This window comes from Pristiophorus japonicus, chromosome 2 (genome assembly GCF_044704955.1).
Source record: "Pristiophorus japonicus isolate sPriJap1 chromosome 2, sPriJap1.hap1, whole genome shotgun sequence".
Classification (NCBI taxonomy): Eukaryota; Metazoa; Chordata; class Chondrichthyes; family Pristiophoridae; genus Pristiophorus; species Pristiophorus japonicus.
The window spans coordinates 227,524,668-227,551,269 of record NC_091978.1 but is presented as its reverse complement, the minus strand read 5'-3'; the positions used below and the strand labels follow the sequence as shown (position 1 = coordinate 227,551,269).

At 42.9% G+C, this 26,602-nt stretch overlaps 1 protein-coding gene across 3 annotated transcripts in view; it reads right to left on the bottom strand.

The window, feature by feature from the left end:
* The window catches only part of klhl8 (kelch-like family member 8), a 58,476-nt gene that overhangs the window by 12,434 nt on the left and 19,440 nt on the right, over positions 1-26,602 (bottom strand). The window contains exons 3-8 of one of the 3 annotated variants that reach the window (XM_070871047.1): positions 25,941-26,293; positions 25,745-25,850; positions 17,828-18,014; positions 7,845-7,988; positions 7,654-7,765; positions 5,786-5,954 (exon numbers count right to left, since the gene is read on the bottom strand). In XM_070871047.1, coding sequence (XP_070727148.1) covers positions 5,786-5,954; positions 7,654-7,765; positions 7,845-7,988; positions 17,828-18,014; positions 25,745-25,850; positions 25,941-26,293 — 1,071 coding nt within the window. Of the gene's footprint in view, positions 1-5,785; positions 5,955-7,653; positions 7,766-7,844; positions 7,989-17,827; positions 18,015-25,744; positions 26,294-26,602 lie in introns of all 3 variants that reach the window. The other 2 variants (XM_070871046.1, XM_070871048.1) reach the window with 2 other exon arrangements.

Genomic DNA, 26,602 nt, shown 5'->3' with positions numbered 1-26,602 from the left:
CAAAAAACGTTAGTGGGAGTTGTGTACAGACCTCCAAACAGTAGTAGTGATGTTGAGGAGGGCATCAAACAGGAAATTAGGGGTGCATGCAATAAAGGTGCAGCAGTTATCATGGGTGACTTTAATATGCACATAGATTGGGCTAACCAATACGATGGAGGAGGATTTCCTGGAGTGCATAAAGGATGGTTTTCTAGACCAATATGTCGAGGAACCAACTAGGGGGGAGGCCATCTTAGACTGGGTGTTGTGTAATGAGAGGATTAATTAGCAATCTCGTTGTGCGAGGCCCCTTGGGGAAGAGTGACCATAATATGGTGGAATTCTACATTGGGATGGAGAATGAAACAGTTAATTCAGATATCATGGTCCAGAACTTAAAGAAGGGTAACTTTGAAGGTGAATTGGCTAGGATAGATTGGCGAATGATACTTAAGGGGTTACTTAAGTGGATGGGCAATGGCAGACATTTAGAGACCGCATGGATGAACTACAACAACTGTACATCCCTGTCTGGCGTAAAAATAAAAAAGGGAAGATGGCTCAACCGTGGCTATCAAGGGAAATCAGGGATAGTATTAAAGCCAAGAAAGTGGCATACAAATTGGCCAGAAATAGCAGCGAACCCAGGGACTGGGAGAAATTTAGAACTCAGCAGAGGAGGACAAAGGGTTTGATTAGGGCAGGGAAAATAGAGTACGAGAGGAAGCTTGCAGGGAACATTAAAATGGACTGCAAAAGCTTCTATAGATATGTAAAGAGAAAATGATTAGTAAAGACAAACGTAGGTCCCCTGCAGTCAGAATCAGGGGAAGTAATAACTGGGAACAAAGAAATGGCAGACCAATTGAACAAGTACTTTGGTTCGGTATTCACTAAGGAGGACACAAAAAACCTTCCGGATATAAAAAGGGTCAGAGGGTCCAGTAAGAAGGAGGAACTGAGGGAAATCCTTATTAGTCGGGAAATTGTGTTGGGGAAATTGATGGGATTGAAGGCCGATAAATCCCCAGGGCCTGATGGTCTGCATCCCAAAGTTCTTAAGGAGGTGGCTTTGGAAATAGCGGATGCATTGACAGTCATTTTCCAATATTCCATAGACTCTGGATAAGTTCCTATGGAGTGGAGGGTAGCCAATGTAACCCCACTTTTTAAAAAAGGAGGGAGAGAAAACAGGGAATTATAGACCGGTCAGCCTGACATCAGCAGTGGGTAAAATGATGGAATCAATTATTAAGGATGTCATAGCAGCACATTTGGAGAGAGGTGACATGATAGGTCCAAGTCAGCATGGATTTGTGAAAGGGAAATCATGCTTGACAAATCTTGAATTTTTTGAGGATGTTTCCAGTAGAGTGGACAAGGGGGAACCAGTTGATGTGGTGTATTTGGACTTTCAGAAGGCTTTCGACAAGGTCCCACACAAGAGATTAATGTGCAAAGTTAAAGCACATGGGATTGGGGGTAGTGTGCTGACGTGGATTGAGAACTGGTTGGCAGACAGGAAGAAAAGAGTAGGAGTAAATGGGTACTTTGCAGAATGGCAGGCAGTGACTAGTGGGGTACCGCAAGGTTCTGTGCTGGGGCCCCAGCTGTTTACATTGTACATTAATGATTTAGACGAGGGGATTAAATGTAGTATCTCCAAATTTGCAGATGACACTAAGTTGGGTGGCAGTGTGAGCTGCGAGGAGGATGCTATGAGGCTGCAGAGTGACTTGGATAGGTTAGGTGAGTGGGCAAATGCATGGCAGATGAAGTATAATGTGGATAAATGTGAAGTTATCCACTTTGGTGGTAAAAACAGAGAGACTATTATCTGAATGGTGACAAATTAGGAAAAGGGGAGATGCAACGAGACCTGGGTGTCATGGTACATCAGTCATTGAAGGTTGGCATGCAGGTACAGCAGGCGGTTAAGAAAGCAAATGCCATGTTGGCCTTCATCATGAGGGGATTTGAGTACAGGGGCAGGGAGGTGTTACTACAGTTGTACAGGGCTTTGGTGAGGCCACACCTGGAGTATTGTGTACAGTTTTGGTCTCCTAACTTGAGGAAAGACGTTCTTGCTATTGAGGGAGTGCAGCGAAGGTTCACCAGACTGATTCCTGGGATGGCGGGACTGGATCAACTGGGCTTGTATTCACTGGAGTTCAGAAGAATGAGAGGGGATCTCATAGAAACGTTTAAAATTCTGACGGGTTTAGACAGGTTAGATGCAGGAAGAATGTTCCCAATGTTGGGGAAGTCCAGAACCAGGGGTCACAGTCTAAGGATAAGGGGTAAGCCATTTAGGACCGAGATGAGGAGAAACCTCTTCACCCAGAGAATGGTGAACCTGTGGAATTTTCTACCACAGAAAGTTGTTGAGGCCAATTCACTGTATTCAAAAAGGAGTTAGATGTAGTCCTTACTACTAGGGGGGTCAAGGGGTATGGCAAGAAAGCAGGAATGGGGTACTGAAGTTGCATGTTCAGCCATGAACTCATCGAATAGCGGTGCAGGCTCAAAGGGCCGAATGGCCTACTCCTGCACCTATTTTCTATGTTTCTATGTGACATTCCCTTTTTTGTTTCCCCCATCACTTCTCACTGCAGCCACCAATTGCCAGTTATCCTACTGCAGATGCTGGAATCTGAAATAAAACAGAAAATGTTGTAAATCTCAGCGGGTCAGGCAGCATCTGTGGAGTGAGAAACAGAGTTAAAGTTTCAGGTTGATAACCCTTCGTCACAACTGGTGAATATTCGAAATGAACAGATTCTTAAGGAGCACTGAAAGCTCCTTAGCACTTAAGGAGCAGGGAAAGGAGCACATATTCGTAGGATATGTGGAACATTCATTGTTCCAGTCCTACTTGGGTCCCCTCCCTCACCTCTTTATCCGGTACATTGATGACTGTATCAGTGCAGTTTCCTGCTCTCGCCCGGAACTAGAACATTTCATTCACTTTGCATCCAATTTCCATCCTTCCCTTGGTCCATCTCCGACTCTTCAATTCCCTTCCTCGACTTCTCGGTCTCCATTTTTGGGGATAGACTATTGACAAACATTCACTATAAAGCCACTGACTCCCACAGCTATCTGAACTACACTTCCTCCCACCCCGCATCCTTTTAAGGACTCCATGCCATTCTCCCAGTTTCTCCGACTCCGTCGCATCTGCTCTGACAACGTCACCTTCCACATTGGTACCTCTGACATGTCTTCCTTTTTAAACTGAGGATTCCCCTCTGCTGTGGTTAACATGGCTCTCAACTATGTCCGTTCTATTTCCCACATCTCTGCTCTCAGGGTTCCCCTTATGCTCACCTTTCACCCCACCAGCCTCCACGTTCAATGGATCATCCTCTGCCATTTCCGCCACCTCCAGCGTGATCCCACCACCAATCATATCTTCCCCTCCCCTTCCCCCTCAGCATTCTGAAGGGGCCGCTCCCCTCCGTGACAACCTGGTCCATTCCGCAGTCACCCCTTCCCCTTCCCATGGCACCTTCCCGAGCAAGCGCAGAAGATGCAACAACTGCCCTTTTACTTCCTCCTTGCCCACTATCCAGGGCCCCAAATAGGCCTTCCAGGTGAAACAGCAATTTACCTGTACTTCTTTCAATTTAGTATACTCTATTCGCTGCTCACAATGTGGTCTCCTTTACATTGGGGAGACCAAATGCAGATCGCGAAACAACTCCGTTCAGTCCGTATGTGTGACCCCGAGCTTCTGGTCGCCTGTCACTTTAATTCCCCCCGTCCACTCCCACATTTCCGTCCTTGGCCGCCTACACAATTCCATTGAAGCTCAACGTAAGCTCAAGGAACAGCACCGCATCTTTCATTTAGACACTTTACAGCCTTCTGGATTCAACATAGAGTTCAACAATTTCAGACCATAACCTCTGCCCATATTTTGCTCCGTTTCCTCCTTTTTTAATCCCCCCCCCCCCCACCCCCATCCCACCCTTCTGTATTTTTTCTCTGTTTCCTGCAGCTGGTCATTATTCCACCATTCACACCCTATCTAGAATAATCTTTTTCTAACTTCTGCTATTACCATCTCAAGTCGGCCCATCATCCCGTTTGTCTCTCAAATCTCTCCCATCTTCCACCCTATCACAGACCTTTCTTTTTTGTTCTTTCTTCCCCTCCTCCTAAAGAATTTGTTCATTTCGAACACTCACCAGTTCTGCCGAAGGGTCATCGACCTGAAATGTTAACTCTGTTTCTCTCTCCACAGATGCTGTCTGACCCGCTGAAATTTCCAGCATTGCCAGTTATCCTGCTTCCTATCAATCAATTACCTTCACCTGACCAATCTGGCCCAACACCCCTTTCAAAATCCACACGGGTAATTTAAATTGAGGAGAAAACTAGAATGCTGCAGGGGTGAAGGTGAATTTTTCAGCTTTTTTCATGCTCCCCATGCAGAGCCTTTTCCACCCTCCCAGTTATCAGCTGATTTTACCATCACGGTTGCCATATTTCCTAGGTTTCCTCCCCTCTCGAGTCTGTGAGGCACAGGCACAAAGTTCCCCTTTTCTCCCAGGTAGCTAGTAGCAGTGCCAGGGAAAGCACCCCTCAATTCCGGGAGACTCAGACAATCCGGGAGGTTTGCCAACCCTACTTGCATCCTGTGTTTATCCTCCACACGAGCCTCCTCCCACCCCTTTTCATCTAACCCCATTATCCCATTCCTTTCTTCCTCATGTACTTATCTCCGCAAGATCCTGCAAATCCCCTGGGCAGGCAACATAGTTCGAATGCCAGACACAAGACTCTTTGCGGAGCTCCTTCACGGCAAACGAGCCAAAGGTGGGCAGCGGAAACGTTACAAGGACATCCTTAAAGCCTCCTTGCTAAAGTGCGACATCACCACTGACACCTGGGAGTGCCTGGCCGAAGACCGCCCTGTGTGGAGAAAGTGCATCCGGGAGGACGTTGAGCTCTTCGAATCTCAATGCCGTGAGCGTGAAGAGGCCAAGCGCAGGCAGCGGAAGGAGCATGTGGCAAACCATTCCCACCCATCCCGTTCCTCGGCGAATGTCTGTCCCACCTGTGACAGAGTCTGTGGCTCTCGTATTGGACTGTTCAGCCACCAAAGACCTCACTTCAGGAGTGGAAGCAAGTCTTCCTCAATTCCGAGGGACTGCCTATGATGATGATGACGACGACGACGATGACGACTTATCTAGCTTAAATACATCTATGCTATTCACTTCACCTACTCACTGTGGTAGCGAGTTCCAGATTCTAAACACTCTCTGGATAAAGAAGTTTCTCCTGAATTCCCTATTGGATTTATTAGTGACTATCTTATGTTTATGACTGCTAGTTCTGGTTGCCCGCAAGTGGAAACAACATCTAATCCATCGAACCTTTGCATAATCTTAAAGACCTCGTTGAGGTCACCCCTCAGAGTCTTCTCTTTCCCAGCCTGTTCGACCTTTCCAGATAGGAATAACTTTTTAGCTCTGGTATCATCCATGTGAATTTTTTTCAACCTTCTCCAATACCTCTTTGTTCTTTTTATAAGATGCAAGTTTAACATAACTTCTCTGCTTTTCAATTTTATCCCTCTAGAAATGAACCCCGGTGTTGTTTGCTTTTTATTTATAGCTTTATGATTCATATTCATTACTTTTCAAGAGATACCAGGAACAGTCTTCACTGCACTGTGGTATGTTGTTGATGTTAATATCTAAATCGTTCTAATAATTTTCTAGAAATGTTTAGAAATAAAGATAGCTAGGAAAACAAAATTGTGAAAGTTAAGAAATGATGTAGTGCTTACCCTGAGCGCAACTGAACCTACACCACCCCTTGGTGTGTTCATTGCTGCCACAGTACTCCACAGGTCTGAGCCAATGTCATATCTCTCAACATCACTAAAGCATGTATGGTCATCCAGACCTCCTATAGCATAAATTGGACCCCCAAGGGAAGCCAGAGAAATGCCTCTCCTGTAGATATTAAAACCACATTGACATCAAAATCACATCAACTTATTCATAAATTATAAAGCTATATTATAATCACACACACAAAAAAACACCCAACTTTGGAAAAAAGCAACGATATCTCGAGTTCATTTAATATCAGGAAAGAGTGTACGCTTACAAACTCCATTAGGGCAACAGGTGTGGGAAACTGAAAAGCATACATTGAGGCAAAGTAAAAAATGACTTGGAGGTAGATATTTAAGCACATTTTGGGTAATGCAAGTAATCTCTGTCCAACATCTGGCATGTGTCTACACTACATCGGATAGCTGATGATGCGGTCACTGGCTGGCAAACATCAAATGATTTCATTCTCCAGTACTAGTAGCCTGTCCACCAGGATGTGTGTGAATACATATGGTGCAATTGAAGACATTAAAGTTGTGAAACAAAAAGCCCAAATTGTAATTTTGCAGAAAGTCTATATTAAAACAAGGGTGAAAGGGCAGAACAGAATACAAACTTGATGGAAAGGAGTTTTCTTTCACCACAACCTATAATGTCCTGAATGACTGAATATTTCATTATATCCTTTGCCCATTTACCATACAATGCCATTGGGGTTTCTCTTGTTGCCATGCGAATCACTCTATTCAACCATAATATCATAACCTGCCATTTGGACAGGTCAATTGGTGAGTTTGACACCAAGGAAATGAAATTACTCTGTGCTTTACAGGTGCCAAATGTGCAGTAATTCTGTAGGTTACTGTTAGGTGCTCGCTAATTTTTGCTTTTGCTCCTAAAATTCCTCCTGAGGTTATTTTAGTTTAGTGTACATTAATGCAGTCAGGCAGTAACTGTTCTTTTAGCTAGTGAAGCACCAATAAACAGAAAACTTGCAAATTTAGATGTTTACCTTCCAGCCCGTGTTGCATTCATAATTGTCACATTAAAGATGGTGTTAAGACATTTTACAGTAGTTGTAGTAATAGTGCTAGAAGTAGAAGAATTTATATAGCGCCTTCGCCATAGAAAAGGTCTCAAGTTGCTTCACACGAATGTGAGGAAAATGGACACAAGCTCAAAGTGATTAGGAGTGGTGACCAAGAGCTTGGTCAATGAGGTGACTTTTAAAGGAGGGCCTTAAAAAAAAAAGGAGCGGGAGGTGAAGATGCATACAGATTTGGCAGATTTGGGAAGGGAATTCCAGAGTGTGGTATTTAGGCACAGCTACCAATGGTGGGGTGAAGGAAGGAAGAAGCTGGAGTCAGAGGAACAGACTGTTTGCAGAGAGGGGGTTGTAGGACTGCAGATGATTACAGAGGTAGGGAAGGCCAAGGCCTTTGAGGGATTTAAAGAAAAGGATAAAACATTTAAATTTGATGCACTTGGGGACCAGGAGCCAATGTAAGTCAGTAAGGACAGCAGTGATAGCTGAGCAGGATAGGATACAGGTAGCAGATGCCCTTTAACAAGTTGTACATTCCTAAACTACCACCAGATCCTTTCCACACATGAAAATGGTCTCATCTCCCGTCTCCTTGCTTCCTCTCCTAAAATCATTGGAGTGATTACTGTTTCAAGCTGTGATAACAAAAATGTCTTGTTGTTGAGGAGACCAGCATTTTACCATACAAAGTTGGAGATTTAGATTATTGTACTAAAATCAAGTCTAAGCACCCAGTGTTTAAATGCATCTATTTAAAGATAACCCTACCGTTTAGTGTTCATGGAAGCTTTCATCATCCATTTGTTTATCAGCGGATCAAATACTTCCATGCTGCCCAAATGCTCATTTCCATCATGCCCTCCAACTGCGTAGATTTTTCCTGTGGTTCAACAAAACAAGAATCATTAGAAATGTTACGAGTTTAACATAAATGGAATATTATTTCAAATATTATTTACCATCCACTGAGATGACTCCAACATGTCGCCTCCGGCTGTTCATTTCGGGCGCAAAGAACCAGCTATTTTTGCTAATTGAGTAACACTCAATACTACGGAACGGGTCACCTGCTCCTCCTCTGCCACCAACACAGAACAATACACCTGAGCAAAAGAGTAAAGATAGGTACCGATTTTTCTCAGTTTGATATAAAACTTCTAAGATAGAACAAAATAAGAAATTTCTACATTCAATCCCAATACAAAATTGAGTAAATTATAGGGCTGCAAATTATTCAGATCAAGTTTCCCCCTTAATTTATTGGTACTTTAATAGTTATGTCCACAGTGTATATGCCATAAGCAAGTAGAAATAAGTTGGGTAAGTAAATATTTGATGATGTACTACTATACAGGAATTTTAAAAAATGTGTTTCTGGGACGTGGGCATCGCTGGCAAGGCCAGCATTTATTGCCCATCCCTATTTGCCCCAGAGAAAGTTGGATTCTCTCTTGCTGGAGATAGTCATTGCCTAGCACTTGTGTGGCGCAAATGTTACTTGCCAATGTTATCAGCCATGGGTGATTTTAACTTCCATATTGATTGGACAAATCAAATTGGTCAGGCTAACCTTGAGGAAGAGTTCATAGAGTGTATAAGGGATGGGTTCCTTGAGCAGTATGTAACAGAACCAACCAGGGGGTAGGCTATCTTAGATCTGGTCCTGTGTAATGAAACAGGATTAATAAACAATCTACTAGAAAAGGATCCCCTTGGAATGAGTGATCAGAGCATGGTTGAATTTCAAATTCAGTTGGAGGGCAAGAAAGTTGGATCTCAAACCAGCGTACTAAGCTTAAATAAAGGAGACTAAAAAGGTATGAGGGCAGAGTTGGCTAAAGTGGACTGGGAAAATAGATTAAAGTGTAGGACGGTTGATGAACAGTGGCGTACATTTAATGAGATATTTCACAACTCTCAAGAAAAATACATATCCAGGGAGGAGGAAAGGGTGTAAAAGAAAAGATAGCCATCAATGGTTAACTAAAGAAATAAAGGATGGTATCCAATTAAAAACAAGGGCATACAAAGTGGCCAAAACTAGTGAGAGGACAGAAGATTGGGAAGCTTTTAAAAGCCAGCAAAGAATGACTAAAAAAATGATTAAGAAAGGAAAGATCAACTATGAAAGTAAACTAGCACGAAATATAAAAATGGATAGCAAGAGTTTCTATAGGTATATAAAAAAGGAAAAGAGTGGCTAAAGTAAATGTTGATCCCTTAGAGGACGAGACCAGGGAATTAGTGATGGGGAACATGGAAATGGCAGAAACGCTAAACAAATATTTTGTATCAGTCTTTACGGTAGAGGACACTAAAAATATCCCAATAGTGGATAGTCAAGGGGCTATGGTGGGGTGGGAAGGAGGAACTTAAGACAATCACTAAGGAGGTGGTACTCAGTAATATAATGGGACAAAAGGCGGAAAAATCTCCAGGACCTGATGGCTTGCATCCAGGGTCTTAAGAGAGGTAGCGGCAGGGATAGTGGATGCATTGGTTGTAATTTACCAAAATTCCCTGGATTCTGGAAAGGTCCCAGCAGATTGGAAAACTGCAAATGTAACGCCCCTTTTTAAAAAAGGAGGCAGACAAAAAGCAGGAAACTATAGACCAGTTAGCCTAACATCTGTGGTTGGGAAAATGTTGGAGTCCACTATTAAAGAAGCAGTAAGCAGGACATTTGGAAAAACATCATTCAGTCAAGCAGAGTCAGCATGGATTTATGAAAGGGAAGTCATGTTTGACAAATTTGCTGCAATTCTTTGAGGATGTAACAAACAGAATGGATAAAGGGGAACCAATGGATAAGGTGTATTTAGATTTCCAGAAGGCATTTGACAAGGTGCCACATAAAAGGTTACTGCACAAGATAAAAGTTCACGGGGTTAGGGGTAATATATTAGCGTGGATAGAGGATTGGCAAACTAACCTAACAGAAAGTCGGGATAAATGGTTCATTCTCGGGTTGGCAATCAGTAACTAGTGGGGTGCCACAAGGATCAGTGCTGGAACCCCAACTATTTACAATCTTTATTAATGACTTGGATGAAAGGACCGAGTGTAGCGTAGCAAAGTTTGCTGACGATACAAAGATGGGAGGAAAAGCAATGTGTGAGGAGGACACAAATTCTGCAAAAGGACATAGACAGGCTAAGTGAATTGGCAAAAATTTGGCAGGAGTACAATGTTGGAAAGTGTGAGGTTATGCAATTTGTCAGAAAAAAAAAATCAAAGAGCAAGTTATTATTTAAATGGAGAAGAATTGCAAAGTGCTGCAGTACAGCGGGACCTGGGGGACCTGGTGCATGAAACATAAAAGGTTAGTATGCAGGTACAGCAAGTGATCAGGAAGGCCAATGGAATCTTGGCCCTTATTGCAAAGGGGATGGAGTATAAAAGCAAGGAAGTCTTGCTACAGTTTCACAGGGTATTGGTGAGGCTACACCTGGAATACTGCATAGAGTTTTGGTTTACATATTTACGAAAGGATATACTTGCTTTGGAGGCAGTTCTGAGACGGTTCACTTGGTTGATTCTGGAGATGAGGGGGTTGACTTATGAGGAAAGGTTGAGTAGGTTGGGCCTCTACTCATTGGAATTCAAAAGAATGAGAAGTGATCTTATCAAAATGTATAAGATTATGAGGGGGCTTAACAAGGTGGATGCAGAGAGGATGTTTCCACTGATATAGAAGATTAGAACTAGGGGGTATAATCTTCGAATACGGGGCAGTCCATTTAAAACTGAGATGAAGAGAAATTTCTTCTCTGAGGGTTCTAAATCTGTTTTTGCCCCCAAAGTGGATAACCTCACATTTATCCACATTATACTGTATCTGCCATGCAATTGCCCACTCACTTAACCTGTCTAAGTCACCCTGCAGCCTCTTAGCGTCCCCCTCACAGCTCACACCGCCATCCAAGTTTGCAGATGACACTAAACTGGGTGGCGGTGTGAGCTGTGAGGGGGACGCCAAGAGGCTGCAGGGTGACTTAGACAGGTTAGGTAAGTGGGCAAATGCATGGCAGATGGAGTATAATGTGGATAAATGTGAGGTTATCCACTTCGGGGGCAAAAACGCAGAGACAGATTATCTGAATGGTGGCAGATTAGGAAAAGGGGAGGTGCAACGAGACCTGGGTGTCATGGTTCATCAGTCATTGAAAGTTGGCATGCAGGTGCAGCAGGCGGTAAAGAAGGCAAATGGTATGTTGGCCTTCATAGCTAGGGGTTGAGTATAGGAGCAGGGAGATCTTACTGCAGTTGTACAAGGCCTTGGTGAGGCCTCACCTGGAATATTGTGTTCAATTTTGGATTCCTAATCTGAGGAAGGACATTCTTGCTATTGAGGGAGTGCAGCGAAGGTTCACCAGACTGATTCCTGGGATGGCCGGACTGACATACGAGGAGAGACTGGATCAACTGGGCCTTTATACATGGAAGTTTCGAAGGATGAGAGGGGATCTCATAGAAACATACAAGATTCTGACAGGACAGGACAGGCTCGATGTGGGTAGATTGTTCCCGATGTTGGGGAAGTCTAGAACCAGGGGACACAGTTTTAGGATAAGGGGTAGGCCATTTAGGACTGAGATGAAGAGAAACCTCTACACTCTAAGTTGTTAACCTGTGGAATTCCCTACTGCAGAGTTGTTGATGCCAGTTCAGTGGATATATTTAAGAGGGAGTTAGATATGGCCCATACGGCTAAAGGGATCAAAGGGTATGGAGAGAAAGCAGGAAAGGGGTACTGAGGGAATGATCAGCCATGATCTTATCGAATGGTGGTGCAGGCTCAAAGGGCCGAATGGCCTACTCCTGCACCTATTTTCTATGTTTCTATGAATTCGCTGCCTGAGAGAGCTGTGGAAGCTGGGTCATTGAATAAATTTAAGATAGACAGTTTCTTAACTGATAAGGGAATAAGGGGTTATGGGGAGCAGGCAGGGAAGTGGACCTGAGTCCATGATCCGATCAGCCATGATCATATTAAATGGCGGAGCAGGCTCGAGGGGCCAAATGGCCTACTCCTGTTCCTATTTCTTGTGTTATGTTCTTATTATGCCTCAATGCTGTCTAGATCTTGCTGCATGGACTGCTTCATTATCCGAGGCAAATGGAACTGAACATTGCGCAATCAGCGAACATCCCCACTTCTGACCTTATGATGGAGGGAAGGTCATTGATGAAGGAGCTGAAGATGGTTGGGCCTAGGACATTCCTATGCAACTTCTGTAGTGATGCCCTGGGGCTGAGATGATTGGCCTCCAACAACCATGACCATCTTCCTTTGTGCTAGGTATAACCCCAGCCAGAGGAGAGCTTTTCCCCTAATTCCAATTGACTTCATCTTTACTAGGGCTTTTTGATGCCACACTTTGTCAAATGCTGCCTTGATGTCAAGGGCAGTAACTCTTACCTCACCTCTGGAATTTAGCTCTTTTGTCCAAGGCGCTATATAAATCCAAGTCTTTCTTTTTTCTTTTATGTTTGGACTAAGGTCTGGAGCCGAGTGGTCTTGTTGGAACCCAAACTGAGCATTGGTGAACAGGTTATTGGTGAGTAAGTGCTGCTTGATAGCACTGTCGACAACACCTTCCATCACTTTGCTGATGATTGGGAGTAGACTGATGGGGTGGTAAATGGCCAAATTGGATTGTTTTACTTTGTGGACAGGACATACCTGGTCAGTTTTCCACATTGTCGGGAAATGCCAGTGTTGTAGCTGTACTGGAACAGCTTGGCTGGAGGCGTAGCTAGTTCTGGAGCACAATTCTTCAACTGTTGTTGGGACCCAGCGCCTTTGCTGTATCCAGTGCGCACAGCAGTTTCTTGATATGACATGAACTGAATCGAATTGGCTGAAGACTTCTGTGATGATAGGGACCTCAGGAAGAGGTCGAGATGGAACATCCACTCGGCATTTCTGGCTGAAGATGGTTGCAAACATTTCAGCCTTGACTTTTGCACTCGCATGCTGGGTTCCGCCATCATTGAGGATGGTGATGTTCATGGAGCCTCCTCCTCTCGTTCGTTGTTTACTTGTCCACCACCATTCAGGACTGGATGTAGTAGGACTGCAGAGCTTTGATCTGATCCGTTGGTTGTGGGATCATTTGCCCCATCGATAGCATGCTGCTTTCGCATGTAGTATGGTATTGCAGCTTCCCCAGGTTGGTACCTCATTTTTAGGTGCACCTGGTGCTGCTTCTGGCATGCTCTTCTACACGCCTCATTGAACTAGTGTTGGTTGCCTGGCTTGATGGTAATGGTAGAGTGAGGGATTTACTGGGCCATGAGGTTACAGATTGTGGTGGAATACAATTTGCTGCTGCTGATGGCCCACAGTGCCACTTGGATGCCTAGTTTTGAGCTGCCAGATCTGTTCGGAATCTGTCCTATTTAGCAGGGTAGTAGAGGACACTACTACAGTGTGAAGACAGGCATTTGTCTTCAGAAGGACTGTGCGGTGGTCACTGCTACCAATACTGTCATGGACAGATGTACCTGTGACAGGCAAATTGATGAAGACTAGGTCAAGTAGGTTTTTCCCACGTGTTAGTTCTTTCACTACCTGCCGCAGGCCTAGTCTGGCAGCTATGTCCTTCAGGACTCGGCCAGCTGGGTCAGTAGTGGTGCTACTGAGCTCTTGCTACCCTCAGTGCTTCTTGTAGCAGTTTTTTTTTTACAAGTGGGTGACTTGCTTGGCCATTTCAGAGGGCAGTTAAGGGCTGGGGGGGAGGGGGGGGGGAAATAGAGGGGCTCCAAGGGAACAGAAGAACCTAACAAATAGGAGCAGGAGTAGGCCATTTGGCCCCTCGAGCCTGTTCCGTCATTCAATAAGATCATGGCTGATCTGATCCTGATCCTGGCTTCAACTCCACTTCCCACCTGCCCGCTCCCCATAACCCTCGACTCCCTTATCATACAAAAATCTATCTATCTCCACCTTAAATATATTCAAAGACCCAGCCTCTACAGCTCTCTGGGGTAGAGAATTCCAGATTCATGACCCCAAGAAATTCCTCCTCATTTTTGGTTTAAATGGGCGCTACCTTATTCTTAAACTATGGCCGCTAGTTCTAGATTCCCCCACGAGGGGAAACATCGTGTCTGATCTACCCTGTCAAGCCCCCCAAACGGTGGGGGGGGGGGGGGGGGGAAAGAGAATAGATAGAGGTGCTCCAAAAGGGGGTACAGAAGAAGAAAGTCAGGAGCTCGGGTAGGGTGGGGGTGCGGGTGGGGAAGGTCATCAACTCGGGAGAGTACGTCAGGAACTTGAGGGGGGGGGGTGAAAGAGAGCACTGAGAGAACAGTGGGAGGGGGGGGTGGGTGAAGAATGTGATTCGGGTCTAAAGGGTGGAATGAGAGCAAGAACGTGATCCAGATGGGAAGATAGATCACGTTCTCCCGCCCTCTGTTAGGCCTGGACCACTTTCTTCCACCCCCACCACCTGCACCCCTTTTCTCCCTCTACTCCCCCTGCCCACCAGGTTGCAACCGTTCAAGAATGCAGCTCACGATCACCCTTTCAAGGTCAAGTAGGGATAGGCAATAAATAAATGAATTTTTTTTAAATGAGAGCATATCTGAATGGATTCAAAATTGGCTAAATGACAAGAAACAGAGTAGTGATGAATGGTTAATTTTCAGACTGTGGCGTTCCCCAGAGGTCGGTACGAGGACCACTGCTTTTCTTGATATATATTAATGACTTGAACTTGGGTGTACAGGGCACAATTTCAAAATTTGCAGATGACACAAAACTTAGAAGTATAGTGAACAGTGAGGAGGAGAGGGGCAGACACGTGGCAGATGAAACCCTAACACAGAAAAGTGTGAAGGGATGCATTTTGGTAGGAAGAATGAGGAGAGGCAATATAAACTAAAGGGTACAATCCTAAAGGGGGTGTATGAACAGAGATACCTGGGGGTATATGTACACAAATTGCCGAAGGTGGCACGACAGGTTAAGAAAGTGCTTAAAAAAGCATATGGGATCCTGGGCTTTATAAACAAACAGAGGCATAGAGTACAAAAGCAAGGATGCTATGATGAACCTTATAAAACATTGCTTCAGCCTCAACTGGAATAGTGTGTCCAATTCTGGGCACTATAGTTTAGGAAGGATACGACAGAGCCTTAGAGATGGTGCAGAAATTTTTTTTTACAGGAATGGTTCCAGGGATGAGGGACTTCAGTTTATGGATAGACTGGAGAAGCTTGGGTTGTTCTCTTGGAGCAGAACAGGTTGCGAGGAGATTTCTTTGAGGTGTTCAAAATCATGAGGGGTCTAGATAGAGTAGAGAGAAACTGTTCCTCTTGACAGAAGGGTCGAGAACCAGAGGACACAGATTTAAGCTGATTGACAGAACCAAAGACGAAATGAGGAAAAGCTTTTGCACGTACATAAGAATTAGGAATAGGAGTAGGCCATCTAGCCCCTCGAGCCTGCTCTGCCATTCAAAAAGATCATGGCTGATCTGGCCGTGGACTCAGCTCCACTTATCCGCCCACTCTCCGTAACCCTTAATTCCTTTATTGGTTAAAAATCTATCTATCTGTGATTTGAATACATTCAATGAGCTAGCCTCAACTGCTTCCTTGGGCAGAGAATTCCACAGATTCACAACCCTCTGGGAGAAGAAATTCCCTCTCAACTCGGTTTTAAATTGGCTCCCCTGTATTTTGAGGCTGTGCCCCCTAGTTCTAGTCTCCCCGACCAGTGGAAACAACCTCTCGGCCTCTATCTTGTCTATCCTTTTCATTATTTTAAATGTTTCTATAAGATCACCCCTCATCCTTCTGAACTCCAACAAGTAAAGACCCAGTCTACTCAATCTATCATCATAAGGTAACCCCCCTCAGCTCCGGACTCAGCTAGTGAATCGTCTCTGTACCCCCTCCAACGTTAGTATATCCTTCCTTAAGTAAGGTGACCAAAACTGCACGCAGTACTCCAGGTGCGGCCTCACCAATACCCTGTACAGTTGCAGCAGGACCTCCCTGCTTTTGTACTCCATCCCTCACAATGAAGGCCAACATTCCATTCGCCTTCCTGATTACCTGCTGCACCTGCAAACTAACTTTTTGGGATTCATGCACAAGGACCCCCAGGTTCCTCTGCACCGCAGCATGTTGTAATTTCTCCCCATTCAAATAATATTCCCTTTTACTGTTTTTTTTTCCCCCCCAAGGTGGATGACGTCACATTTTCTGACACTGTATTCCATCTGCCAAACCTTAGCCCATTCGCTTAACCTATCTAAATCTCTTTGCAGCCTCTGTGTATTCTCTACACAACCCGCTTTCCCACTAATCTTTGTGTCATCTATAAATGTTGTTACACTACACTCTGTCCCCTCTTCCAGGTCATCTATGTATATTGTAAACAGTTGTGGTCCCAGCACCGATCGATCCCTGTGGCACACCACTAACCACCGATTTCCAACCTGAAAAGGACCCATTTATCCCGACTCTCTGCTTTTAGCGAGTCGTTATGATCTGGAATGTACTTCCTGAAAGGGTGGTGAAGGCAGACTCAATTATGGCTTTGGATTGGATAAGTATTTGAAGGAAACACATTTGCAGAGCTACGAGGGAAGGGCGTGGGACTAGCCAAAGTGCTCAGGCTGAATGCCCTCCTTCTATGCTGTAACCATTCTATGATTCTGTGCAATGTTCCCTGTAAGCAGCCACGCAGTGCTGCAGGGAACCCATGCAGCCAGCTTTTCCATACAAAAACCGGAGTGATTATTTGCATGATCAAATTTGAGTTGTTCTGTGCATGCGCACCTTATAGGGGACAGAGCCTAAAGACTGCCCTGCTCCCCACTGGAGCCACGCATGCACACCAGTTATTCCAATGAATGGATGAATTCCAATGAATGAACCAGTTACAATGAATGGCTCAAATTACACATTGCAAAGAACTTGATGACTTGGGCAGAATCAAATTACACATTCCAGACAAACTGCTGATATGCATCATGTCCTCTAGAAATCTGGTCTTATCATCTAAGGGGACTAAGCAGAATTTGTGTTGCTGCAAATACACGCTGCCATTATTTTACCCACTGAGCCATCAGATTACAATACTGTTTAAGAAGAAAATAGAAGACTTAATAGATTATCTGAAAAAATGAAAAATCAGCATTAGAATTCCAGAAATAATTGATAAGTTTTGCTTATTACATACATTCTTGTCAACACTAAATAATCCCAACTTGCATAACAAAAAAAGTCACAATAAACCCTCAAACCTAGCCATAAATTTGGTTCCAACATTCCCCCATAATTTTTACTCAATTCTGTTGCTCCCAGGTACAGCACAGCTTACAGCCACTTGACCCCGCTCCAGTGTAAAGCACTTGATTTCTTTTGAGGAAATTTATAATTGGAGCCTCCTAATCTTTGTCTAAAGTAGTTCATCAATTATGGTTCACAAGATGGCCTTGCTATGTATTCATCAATTGATATGGTGCACGCAGATTCCGCATTTACACAATGTTTGCAATCCCAGTTGCTGTGTGTAGATTGAAGACCAAAATACATATATATTTTATAATATGAAATGTATAGCAGTGGTACTAGCCTAGCCTAGAGGTCACTACAGCCCATTTACCCCTCACCAAAAATGCTGCCTCATTTGTCTACAGGCCTAAATTTGGAGCTCACCACTGCCAGCCCCTGCGGGGAAAATGTGGGATGTGTACAAGAGATGCAGATATTTCATGAAAAGTTTGAACAAAATTAGGATTACGATAGCAGCAGCTCTATTACTCAAAAAGGTGAGATTAACCATTATAGCTACTGTCAATATATGATGCAAGAAACTGTTTTTACCTAATTTGGAAAGGTTTCCTGTTTCTTTTTAAGATGAACAAATATTTGCATTAGAATACATCTGTTCTAGTCAAGTAAATCAAAATTGTCTCACCAGCAGTGTGTTTTCTTGATGTTGTCCGTATGGAATATTCAAAGTCAGGTACTGGTTTATTACTCAACTGAAGATGGTAGTTTCTAGCTTCATCCAATAGGTCCCTGCACTTCAGATTCTGTTTGATTATGCTTTCTTTAGCCACAACCCCCATGAGAAAGTCAACGGGCAACAAAGGCAATCGAACCTGTCAGCAAAGCACAGAAGTTTCTAGTATATGCCTGCATGTTACTCTATGTTCAGGTTGTAGTTAAAGTATTTCAATCTATACTTGGATACCTAACAACAGTTACTGTACTTCAAAAGTGTGAAAGCAAAACAGAAAATGCTGGAAATATTCAGCAGGTCAGGTAGCATCTGTGGCGAGAGAAACAGAGTTAATGTTTCAGGTCGATGACCCTTCGTCTGATGAAAGGTCATTGACCTGAAACACTAACTCTGTTTCTCTCTCCACAGATGCTGCCTGATCTGCTGAGTATTTCCAGCATTTTCTGTTTTTCTTTCAGATTCCAGCATCTGCATTGTTTTGCTTTTGTATCAGTATGTGAAAGGTTGAGTAACAGTGACAATGTAACAAGGCACTAATAAGTTATATTAATTCCAAATTGGTCCATTTGTGCAGTTGTTACGGAACTGCAACAGTTTTTAATTGTTTTCCTTCTCCTTGTGAATGAATGGTTATCCATTTAAATTACAAGTAGATTTTGTATGGAGCTGCAGAAGCCGAAAGGAATACTTTTGGGAAGTTGCAAAAGGTACAGTGGATTTCTCCCATCTGAAAATAGTCAAAATGAACCCTTTGTTCCTGCTGTATTTGGCACTACCACCACCAGTAAAGTTGAAAAGATTATAAAAACATTCTAATGAAATTCAACATAACTGACTTTGTGGCAGCAGGAGGATAAAAAAAAATCCAACTTCAACACAGATGTAAAGTGAAAAAGCAGAAATTTTAAATACTGAAAATCTAAATTTACAGAAAATGCTGGAAATACACATCAGTCAATCAGCATCTGAAAGATAAGTTAACATTGATTGGGACCCTTCAACAGGGCTAAGAGTTCTCTTTATAAAGCATAAAGGTTCTCAGATGAGTTTCCAGAATGTTCTCACTCCGATGAGAATAGTGTTTGACAGTAGAGTTCCATGGTGTGAGAATATATCCACTCTATTTAACATTTTACTCATTGCCAGCAAGCTGGTTCTTCCCCCTTTTTATACCATACACCGTCTTGTATTATATTAATGTTGTGAAGGATTTAATTTGAAGATTTATATCTAATGACCAGTCATTTTTCAGCCACTATTTTTCCAATTCTGTATAATGAGGCAGCATAGACGTTTGGTCATTAGCATGGTTTCCAGTTTCAGATTCCTGTTGGGAAGAACCACCGATATATAACTGGCTGGATCCCTATTGCTGCTGCTATACTATTTGATCACAAAGAAAGTAAGAAAGACTTGCCCTTATATAGGGCTTGTTATGACCTTAGGATGTCCCAAAGTGCTTTACAAACAATTAATTACTTTTGAAGTGTAGTCACTGTTGTAATGTAGGAAACAGCAGACAATTTTCATATAGCAAGCCTCCACAAAAAGCAATGTGCTAATGACCAGATAATCTGTTTTAATGATGTTAGTTGAAGAATAAATATTGGCCAGGACACTGGGGAGAACTCCCCTGCTCTTCTTCGAATAGAGTCATGGGATCTTTTACATCCACCCGAGAGCAGACTAGGCCTCAGTTTAACATCTCACCCAAAAGACGGCACTCCAACAATCCAATACTGCACTGGCATGGCAGCCTAGATTTTGTGCTCAAGTCTCTAGAGTGAACTGTTCAGAAAGATTTCCAACGACTCTCATCTCTGCTGTTAATTTCCCCTTCATCCACAAGTGAAAATTACAAATGAATACCTGTACCTCATTTTAATCAAGCAGTGACTAATGATTTCATATGTTCAATTTCCTCATTTCTTGCAGATATCATGGAAACCAAGGCCAAATCATTTTGTTTCATCAGCCAGATGTCTGACACACACCCATCACTCCACACCAAGCTTTTGCGAGATCCACACAGGTGGTTTCTGTTCCCCAATGTGAGGCACACATTGGCTTGGGTTTTGTGGTCAGCAGTGAAGAAACGGCTTTTGCTGTTCATTATGCAGACAGTTGCCAGAGTTTTTGCGGGTTTTTGAGCAGAGACTTGCTCTAATTGGGGGTCGGATTGTGGCACGCTCTACATGAGATCTGTGGCATGCGAGAGCAGGGAAAGAAACAGTGAGGCTCTTCAACTAATCAGATTGAAAAATTCTCAGACATGCAGAGCATAAATTAGGAATTATAAATTAGTTTTAATCATCTACAGAAAGTGAAATAAAGATCTGGAAAGACAGATGGGAGAGAGATGAGAGAAAGACAGAAAAAGATTTAAAATGTTTTGTTTTTTTAAATCGCACCAACACAATTAAATTCTAAAGGAATGAGACTTCACAATTGTAAAATTAAATGGTCAGTGCCAGAAAGGTTGTTTGGCAGTAATTATGACTTATGCTGTTAAAAATTAATTTACACCTGAATGCACCAGCCCTAACTTTTTCTGGCGTGTTTAGTGGGTAAGCAGTTGAGATACTGGATGGAATAAAAATTTCAAAAGGTGCAGATGACACAAAACTTGGAAGTGTTGTGAACAGTGAGGAGGATAGTGTTAGACTTCAAGAGGACATGGTGGAACAGGCGGACACATGGCAGATTAAATTTGTCACAGAAAATTGAGAAGTGATACATTTTGGTAGAAAGAATGAGGAGAGGAAATATAAAATAAAGGGTACATTCCTAAAGAGGGTGTATGAACAGAGACACCTAGGGTTATGCGTGCACCAATCATTGAAGGTGGCAGGGCAGGTTGAGAAAGCAGTTAAAAAAGCACACAAAATCCTGGGCTTCATAAATAGAGGCTTAGAGTACAAAAGCAAGGAAGTTATGAACCACGTTTATAAAACACTGGTCTGACCTCAACTGGAGTAGTGCGTCCAATTCTGGGCACTGCACTTTATGAAGGATCTAAAGGCCTTAGAGAGAGGGTGCAGAAAAGATTTACAAGAATGTTTCCAGGGATGAGGGACTTCAGTTACGTGCGCAGTCTGGAGAAAGTGAGGTTGGTTGTTCTCCTTAAAGCAGGGAAGGTTGAGAGGAGATTTGATAGAGGTATTCAAAATCATTAGGGGTCTAGATAGAGAGAAACTGTTTCCATTGGCAGAAGGGTCGAGAACCAGAGGACACACATTTAAGGTGATTGGCAGAAGAACCAAGGGCGACATAAGGAAAAACTTTTTTAACGCAGCGAGTGTTTATAATCTGGAGCGCATTGCTCGAGTGTGGTGAAGGCAGATTCAACCATGGCTTTCAAAAGGGAATTGGGCAAGTACCTGAAGGAAAAAAATTTGCAGGGCTACGGGGAAATGGTGGGGAAGTGGGACTAGCTGAAGTGCTTCTGCAGAGAGCAGGCATGGACTTGACAGGCCGAATGGCCTCCTTCTCTGCTATAACCATTCTATGATTCTAAGTATCGCAACTTCACACCCTTACATTGATTTCAATGCCGAGTCTATCCGCGAGGTACAGTTATAACGCAACCTGAGGAGGAGCAGGGTCACTCGGCAACAACTTTCAGATTGCAGCGTTTAACTGCGCATGTGTCTACTCCAGAAACTGCTGTCCAATTTACTCCATAACACTGTTTGTAATTACCAAAATTCCCTGGATTCTGGAGAGGGTCCCAGCAGATTGAAAAACCGCAAATGTAATGCCCCAATTTAAGAAAGGAGGGCGACAGAGAGTGGAAAACTATGGACCAGTTAGCCTAACATTTGTCATTGAGAAAATGCTGGAGTCCATTATTAAGGAAGCAGTAGCAAAACATTTAGAAAATCATAATGCAATCAAGAGGAGTCAACATGGTTTTATAAAAGGGAAATCATGTTTGACAAATTTGCTGGAGTTCTTTGAGGATGTAATGAGCAGGGTGGATAAAGGGGAGCCAGTGGATGTGGTGTATTTGGATTACCAGAAGGTATTCAATAAAGGTGATACATAAAAGGTTACTGTACAAGATGAGAGCCCACAGGGTTGAGGGTAATATACTGGCATGGATAGAGAATTGGCTGACTAACAGAAAACAGAAAGAGAGTTGGGATAAATGGGTCATTTTCGAGTTGGCAAACAGTAACTAGTGGGGTACTGCAGGGATCAGTGCTGGGGCCTCAACTCTTTACAATCTATATTAATGACTTGGATGAAGAGACTGAGTGTAATGTAGCCAAATTTTCAAAGATAGGTGGGAAAGCAAGTTGTAAGGAGGATGCAAAGAATCTGCAGAGAGATATAGACAGGCTAAGTGAGTGGGCTAAAATTTGGCAGATAGAGTATAATGTGGGAAAATGTACAGTTATGCACTTTGATGGGAAAAATAAAAAAGCAAATTATTATTTAAATGGAGAGAGATTACAAAATGCTGCAGTACAGAGGGATTTGGGGGTCCTTGTACATGAAACTCAAAAAGTTAGCATGCAGGTACAGCAAGTAATTACGAAAGCAAATGGAATGTCGGCCTTTATTTCAAAGGGGATGGCGTATAAAAGGAAGGAAGTCCTGCTAAAACTGTATAGGGCGTTTGCGAGACCACACCTGGGGTACTGCATACAGTATTGGTCTCCTTATTTAAGGAGGGATATACTTGCATTGGAGGCAGTTCAGAGAAGGTTCACTGGGTTGATCCCTGAAATGAAGGGGTTGTCATATGAAGAAAGGTTGAGCCTATAATCATTGAAGTTTAGAAGACTGGGATTGAAACATAAGATTCTGAGGAGATTTGACAGGGTAGATGCAGAGAGGATGTTTCCTCTCGTGGGTGAGTCTAGAACTTGAGGGCATAGTCTCAGAATAAAGGGTCACCCATTTAAAATGGAAATGAGGAGGAATTTCCTCTGAGGGTCATGAATCTTTGGAATTCTCTGCCCCAGAAAGCAGTGGAGGCTGGGTCATTGAATATATTTAAGTTGGAGATAGACAGATTTTTGAAAGATAAGGAAGTCAACATTTATGGGGAAAGGGCAGGGAAGTGGATTTGAGGCCAGGATCGGATTAGCCATGATCTTATTGAATGGCGGAGCAGGCTCGAGGGGCCGTATGGCCTACTCCTGCTCCTATTTCTTATGTTATGATTTCTTCCTTGTATGCCCAAGGTATGCACAGGGCTACTGATATTGTCTAACTAGCTAACCTGAACAGCACAGGGTACTGGTAAGCTGCTTACTGCCTGCCCTGCCAGGGCCAGCATCCCCTTTAAAGCATTGGTTGATATTATTTAGTGCATTGATGTATTTGCGATAGAGTGCTTTGGTGAAACACGTATAGGCCTATGCTTTTGGAAAGCTCGTGAGCACGGTGCGTTCTTCCTGCGCCCAGGTTCAGGCACAGACGAGACAATATTCACTCTGCCATCTCTATCTAAGTTGTTCTTGATTTAAGGATGACCTTAGCTTCAAAAGAAAACCACTCTTCCTACATTGACTATACTTCAAAAGTACTTCATTGGCTGCAAAGTACTTTGGGACATCCTAAGGTCGCGAATGGCATGATATAAATGCAAGTCTGTTTTTTCATTGAAAGGCCTCCAAAGCTACTTAATTGAAAGAGGCATTTCTGACTCAAGTCTGTACTCCGCCATTTTGACCCTTCAACAGTAACACAGCTTTTAATGCGACCAGCTTCTGGCACCAGATAACCCACCCCCTCAACACTGGTGTGCTCCCATAGCATAATGGACTCTGTGCCAGGAATTTTTGATCTGACTTCACATTATAGCACAAGGTCAGCTCACTGCACTTCAGGTGTGCACAACATCCCAGCAAGAGCAGTCCTGCTAACATTGTACCAAGACTGCATGATGTGCCCCATCTACATCTCACATTCCCATCTAGCAAGGCTCTCCTCCAGAACATTGCCTCACTGAATTTACTCTCTCCTACAAAAGAAATAAGGATCAAAACAAATTAGTAGAAACAAAATACAACATTTTCAACTATAAACCTATTAAATTATTCAAGCAAGCATGCTTTAAGATCATATCAGAGAAACAAAATATATTTTAAACCTAGAGGCCAGCATGACAAATTCAGTCAAAAGAATCTTTTGCCATATAAAATAAATTGACACACTGTTACATTGTTCAGTTTACTACTGGGATCAAATACCACAACTGTGTGGCAGCCTTTTTAATTCAAGTAGGCGTGCACATTCGAGGCAGGGCATGACTGGCCATATGAGCAATATTCAAATTCTTTGCTTAGCACAACAGAATTTCAAACTGATGAATCCTTTCATACAGAGCTGAAATAAAGAGTTATACATTAACTACTAGATGGATGACTTAAAACCCTTTTGCTGAAGAGTCATGATTTGAATGTCAAGAGTCAAAGCTTAGTGCCCCAGAGTTGACAGGCAATCTTCTAAATAAAAAAATTACAAATGTAATAACCATGTGAAACTAATTGAAGTTATTGATTTATGTTGAGTTTGCACAATTTAGCTATTTTTGAAAAATTAGATTGTTTTGCATGCATGGAAGAGAGTATACTGCTTGGAGGGAAATGCATCACAGTGGTACCCTCTATCATGCATTATCTATTTGTATTATCCAGGATAACACTACAGAGCATCACTTAGACAATCCTGTGATTTGAAGTTAAACCGCATGAAAAGAACATACCTGGGTTGCAAGTTTACAACTTGTCAGTCCAACCCATTCTTGACCCTGCCCCAAACTACATAGAGTGGGCGCAGGTGGATGCACCATGGTATTCCCTAGACTTCAAAGTGGCATCTTTCCATTCTGTTGGGGAAGGAGGCTGGGTCATTCTAGCTGAAGAATCAGGATTTTGCTTTTTAAGGAAAAAGGTGGTATTTCCCAGTTTGCACTTTCTTAATGAGATTGAGAGTTCTAGTTCAACCAAGATGATATCCTTGCAATACTTTGCTTTCGGGGCAAAGGAACCATGACTGGTCAGAAATATGGAGGGCAAGATCATCCCATCAATCCTACCTCCTTTTCTGATGTCAGCATCGGGAGGATCACAAACCAACATCTGCCCCCACCTCCGTTGGAATTTTATGGCATGCAAAAAAAAGGGCAGAAACCCATTGGAAAAATGCCCTGCCCCAAGTTCCAGTCCCATTGGTCGGTTTACACAGCTGCACTGCCCCCAATAGCCCTGGCATTTCAGAGGCTTAAATGTCCTAGAAGAAAGCAAATACTTTCTTTAAACTCTCTAAAGGCAAAGCAAATGCAAAGTCAAGCCTGTGAACCAAAGTCATAGTCAGTAGCACTATGACTAGTCATCCAGCACTTGCATTTACAATGAAGGGTAAAACAGTGACCAATTCAAACATGTTAGGAGACAAGGGCATCCAGGAGGGATGGGGCCACCTGTAAACCAGACTTCAGCTGAGCAGCAATGATCTGGATAGATTATGGTACCCTTGCAATTTTGTTGCTCATCTATTTGTCTGGGCTTTTACTTAACTGCAATATAACCCTTACCTCCTTAATGCCTTTGAGATCCTCTACATGCTGCTAGAGTACATCTGTTCATTAAGTTTCTAATTTTAAATAGAACTGTGTGGAGCAATAGTCATCAGGAATCACCTAAAAGACAATTTTTCTTCAGCATTAAAAACCATTTCATCAATAATGTTTACGGTATGCCACATTGACCCTGAAAATTGATCTACAGTGCAAGTTAATAATTCTTCATACCGCTGTTAAAAAGTAGCAAAACCTCTAACTGTGCCAAAAGGACTTATCTCCAACTTCCAACTAAATCTCCAATCTCTAACTAAAAATTTCTGTCAACCTACCTGGGCAACAACTTGATCCAGCCACTTGGTGTGATGATGTGGATTTGTGTGCAGCCACTTCACAGCAGCATTATACACTTGCTTTTCTTTTTCCACATTCAAATCACTGGATGAAAGGAGTGCAATGAGGTGCTTTGGTGAAACATTTACAAAGTCTTCACATTCTACTACTTCATTAAAATGTTCACAGGCGTACTTATCAGCCATGCCCATCAAGTCAATCCGGTTGTGACTCTCAGCAAACGACCGAACTGCTAAGCAGTTTGATGGGTGAAAATGGGCTTTCATGTATTCACAGCATGCCTTGGCCACAAGCTCTACTTGCAGAATGCAAGCTGCATAGAGAAGAGGTTGCACGTTGTCTACAGTAAGTGTAATCCTGGAGCAATAAGCGAACTTCACAAGGTCATCCATTGCATCGCCATCAAAATCTTTAATCTCTATTAGGTCCTGTTTGGCTTCAGCCATTTCAGAAAGAAACATTGCTCGGAAGTATGGAATCACACAGGCTAGCACCAATTTGTGGCATGGGATTAACTTGGGCCCAACCTATTGGGAAGAGGGAGCATAGAAAGCATAGAATATCACTTTAGTAACTCAATTTAAAATGGAGGTAAACACAGAGTGGTCCTTGGGTGTATTCGCACACTTAAAAAGTGCCCAGTTCTGCTAAGCTGGGAATGTTAGTTATGACAGATTACTTTGCTTACAAAATCACACTATGCAGTGAACAGCAAATTATACTTGTAACAGGTTACATGAACATTTTGAATGTTTCTGATCAACTAACTGATTTAGAAGTTCTGACTATAACTAATCAGATAAAAATTCAGTTTTATACATTAGGTGTGAAATATA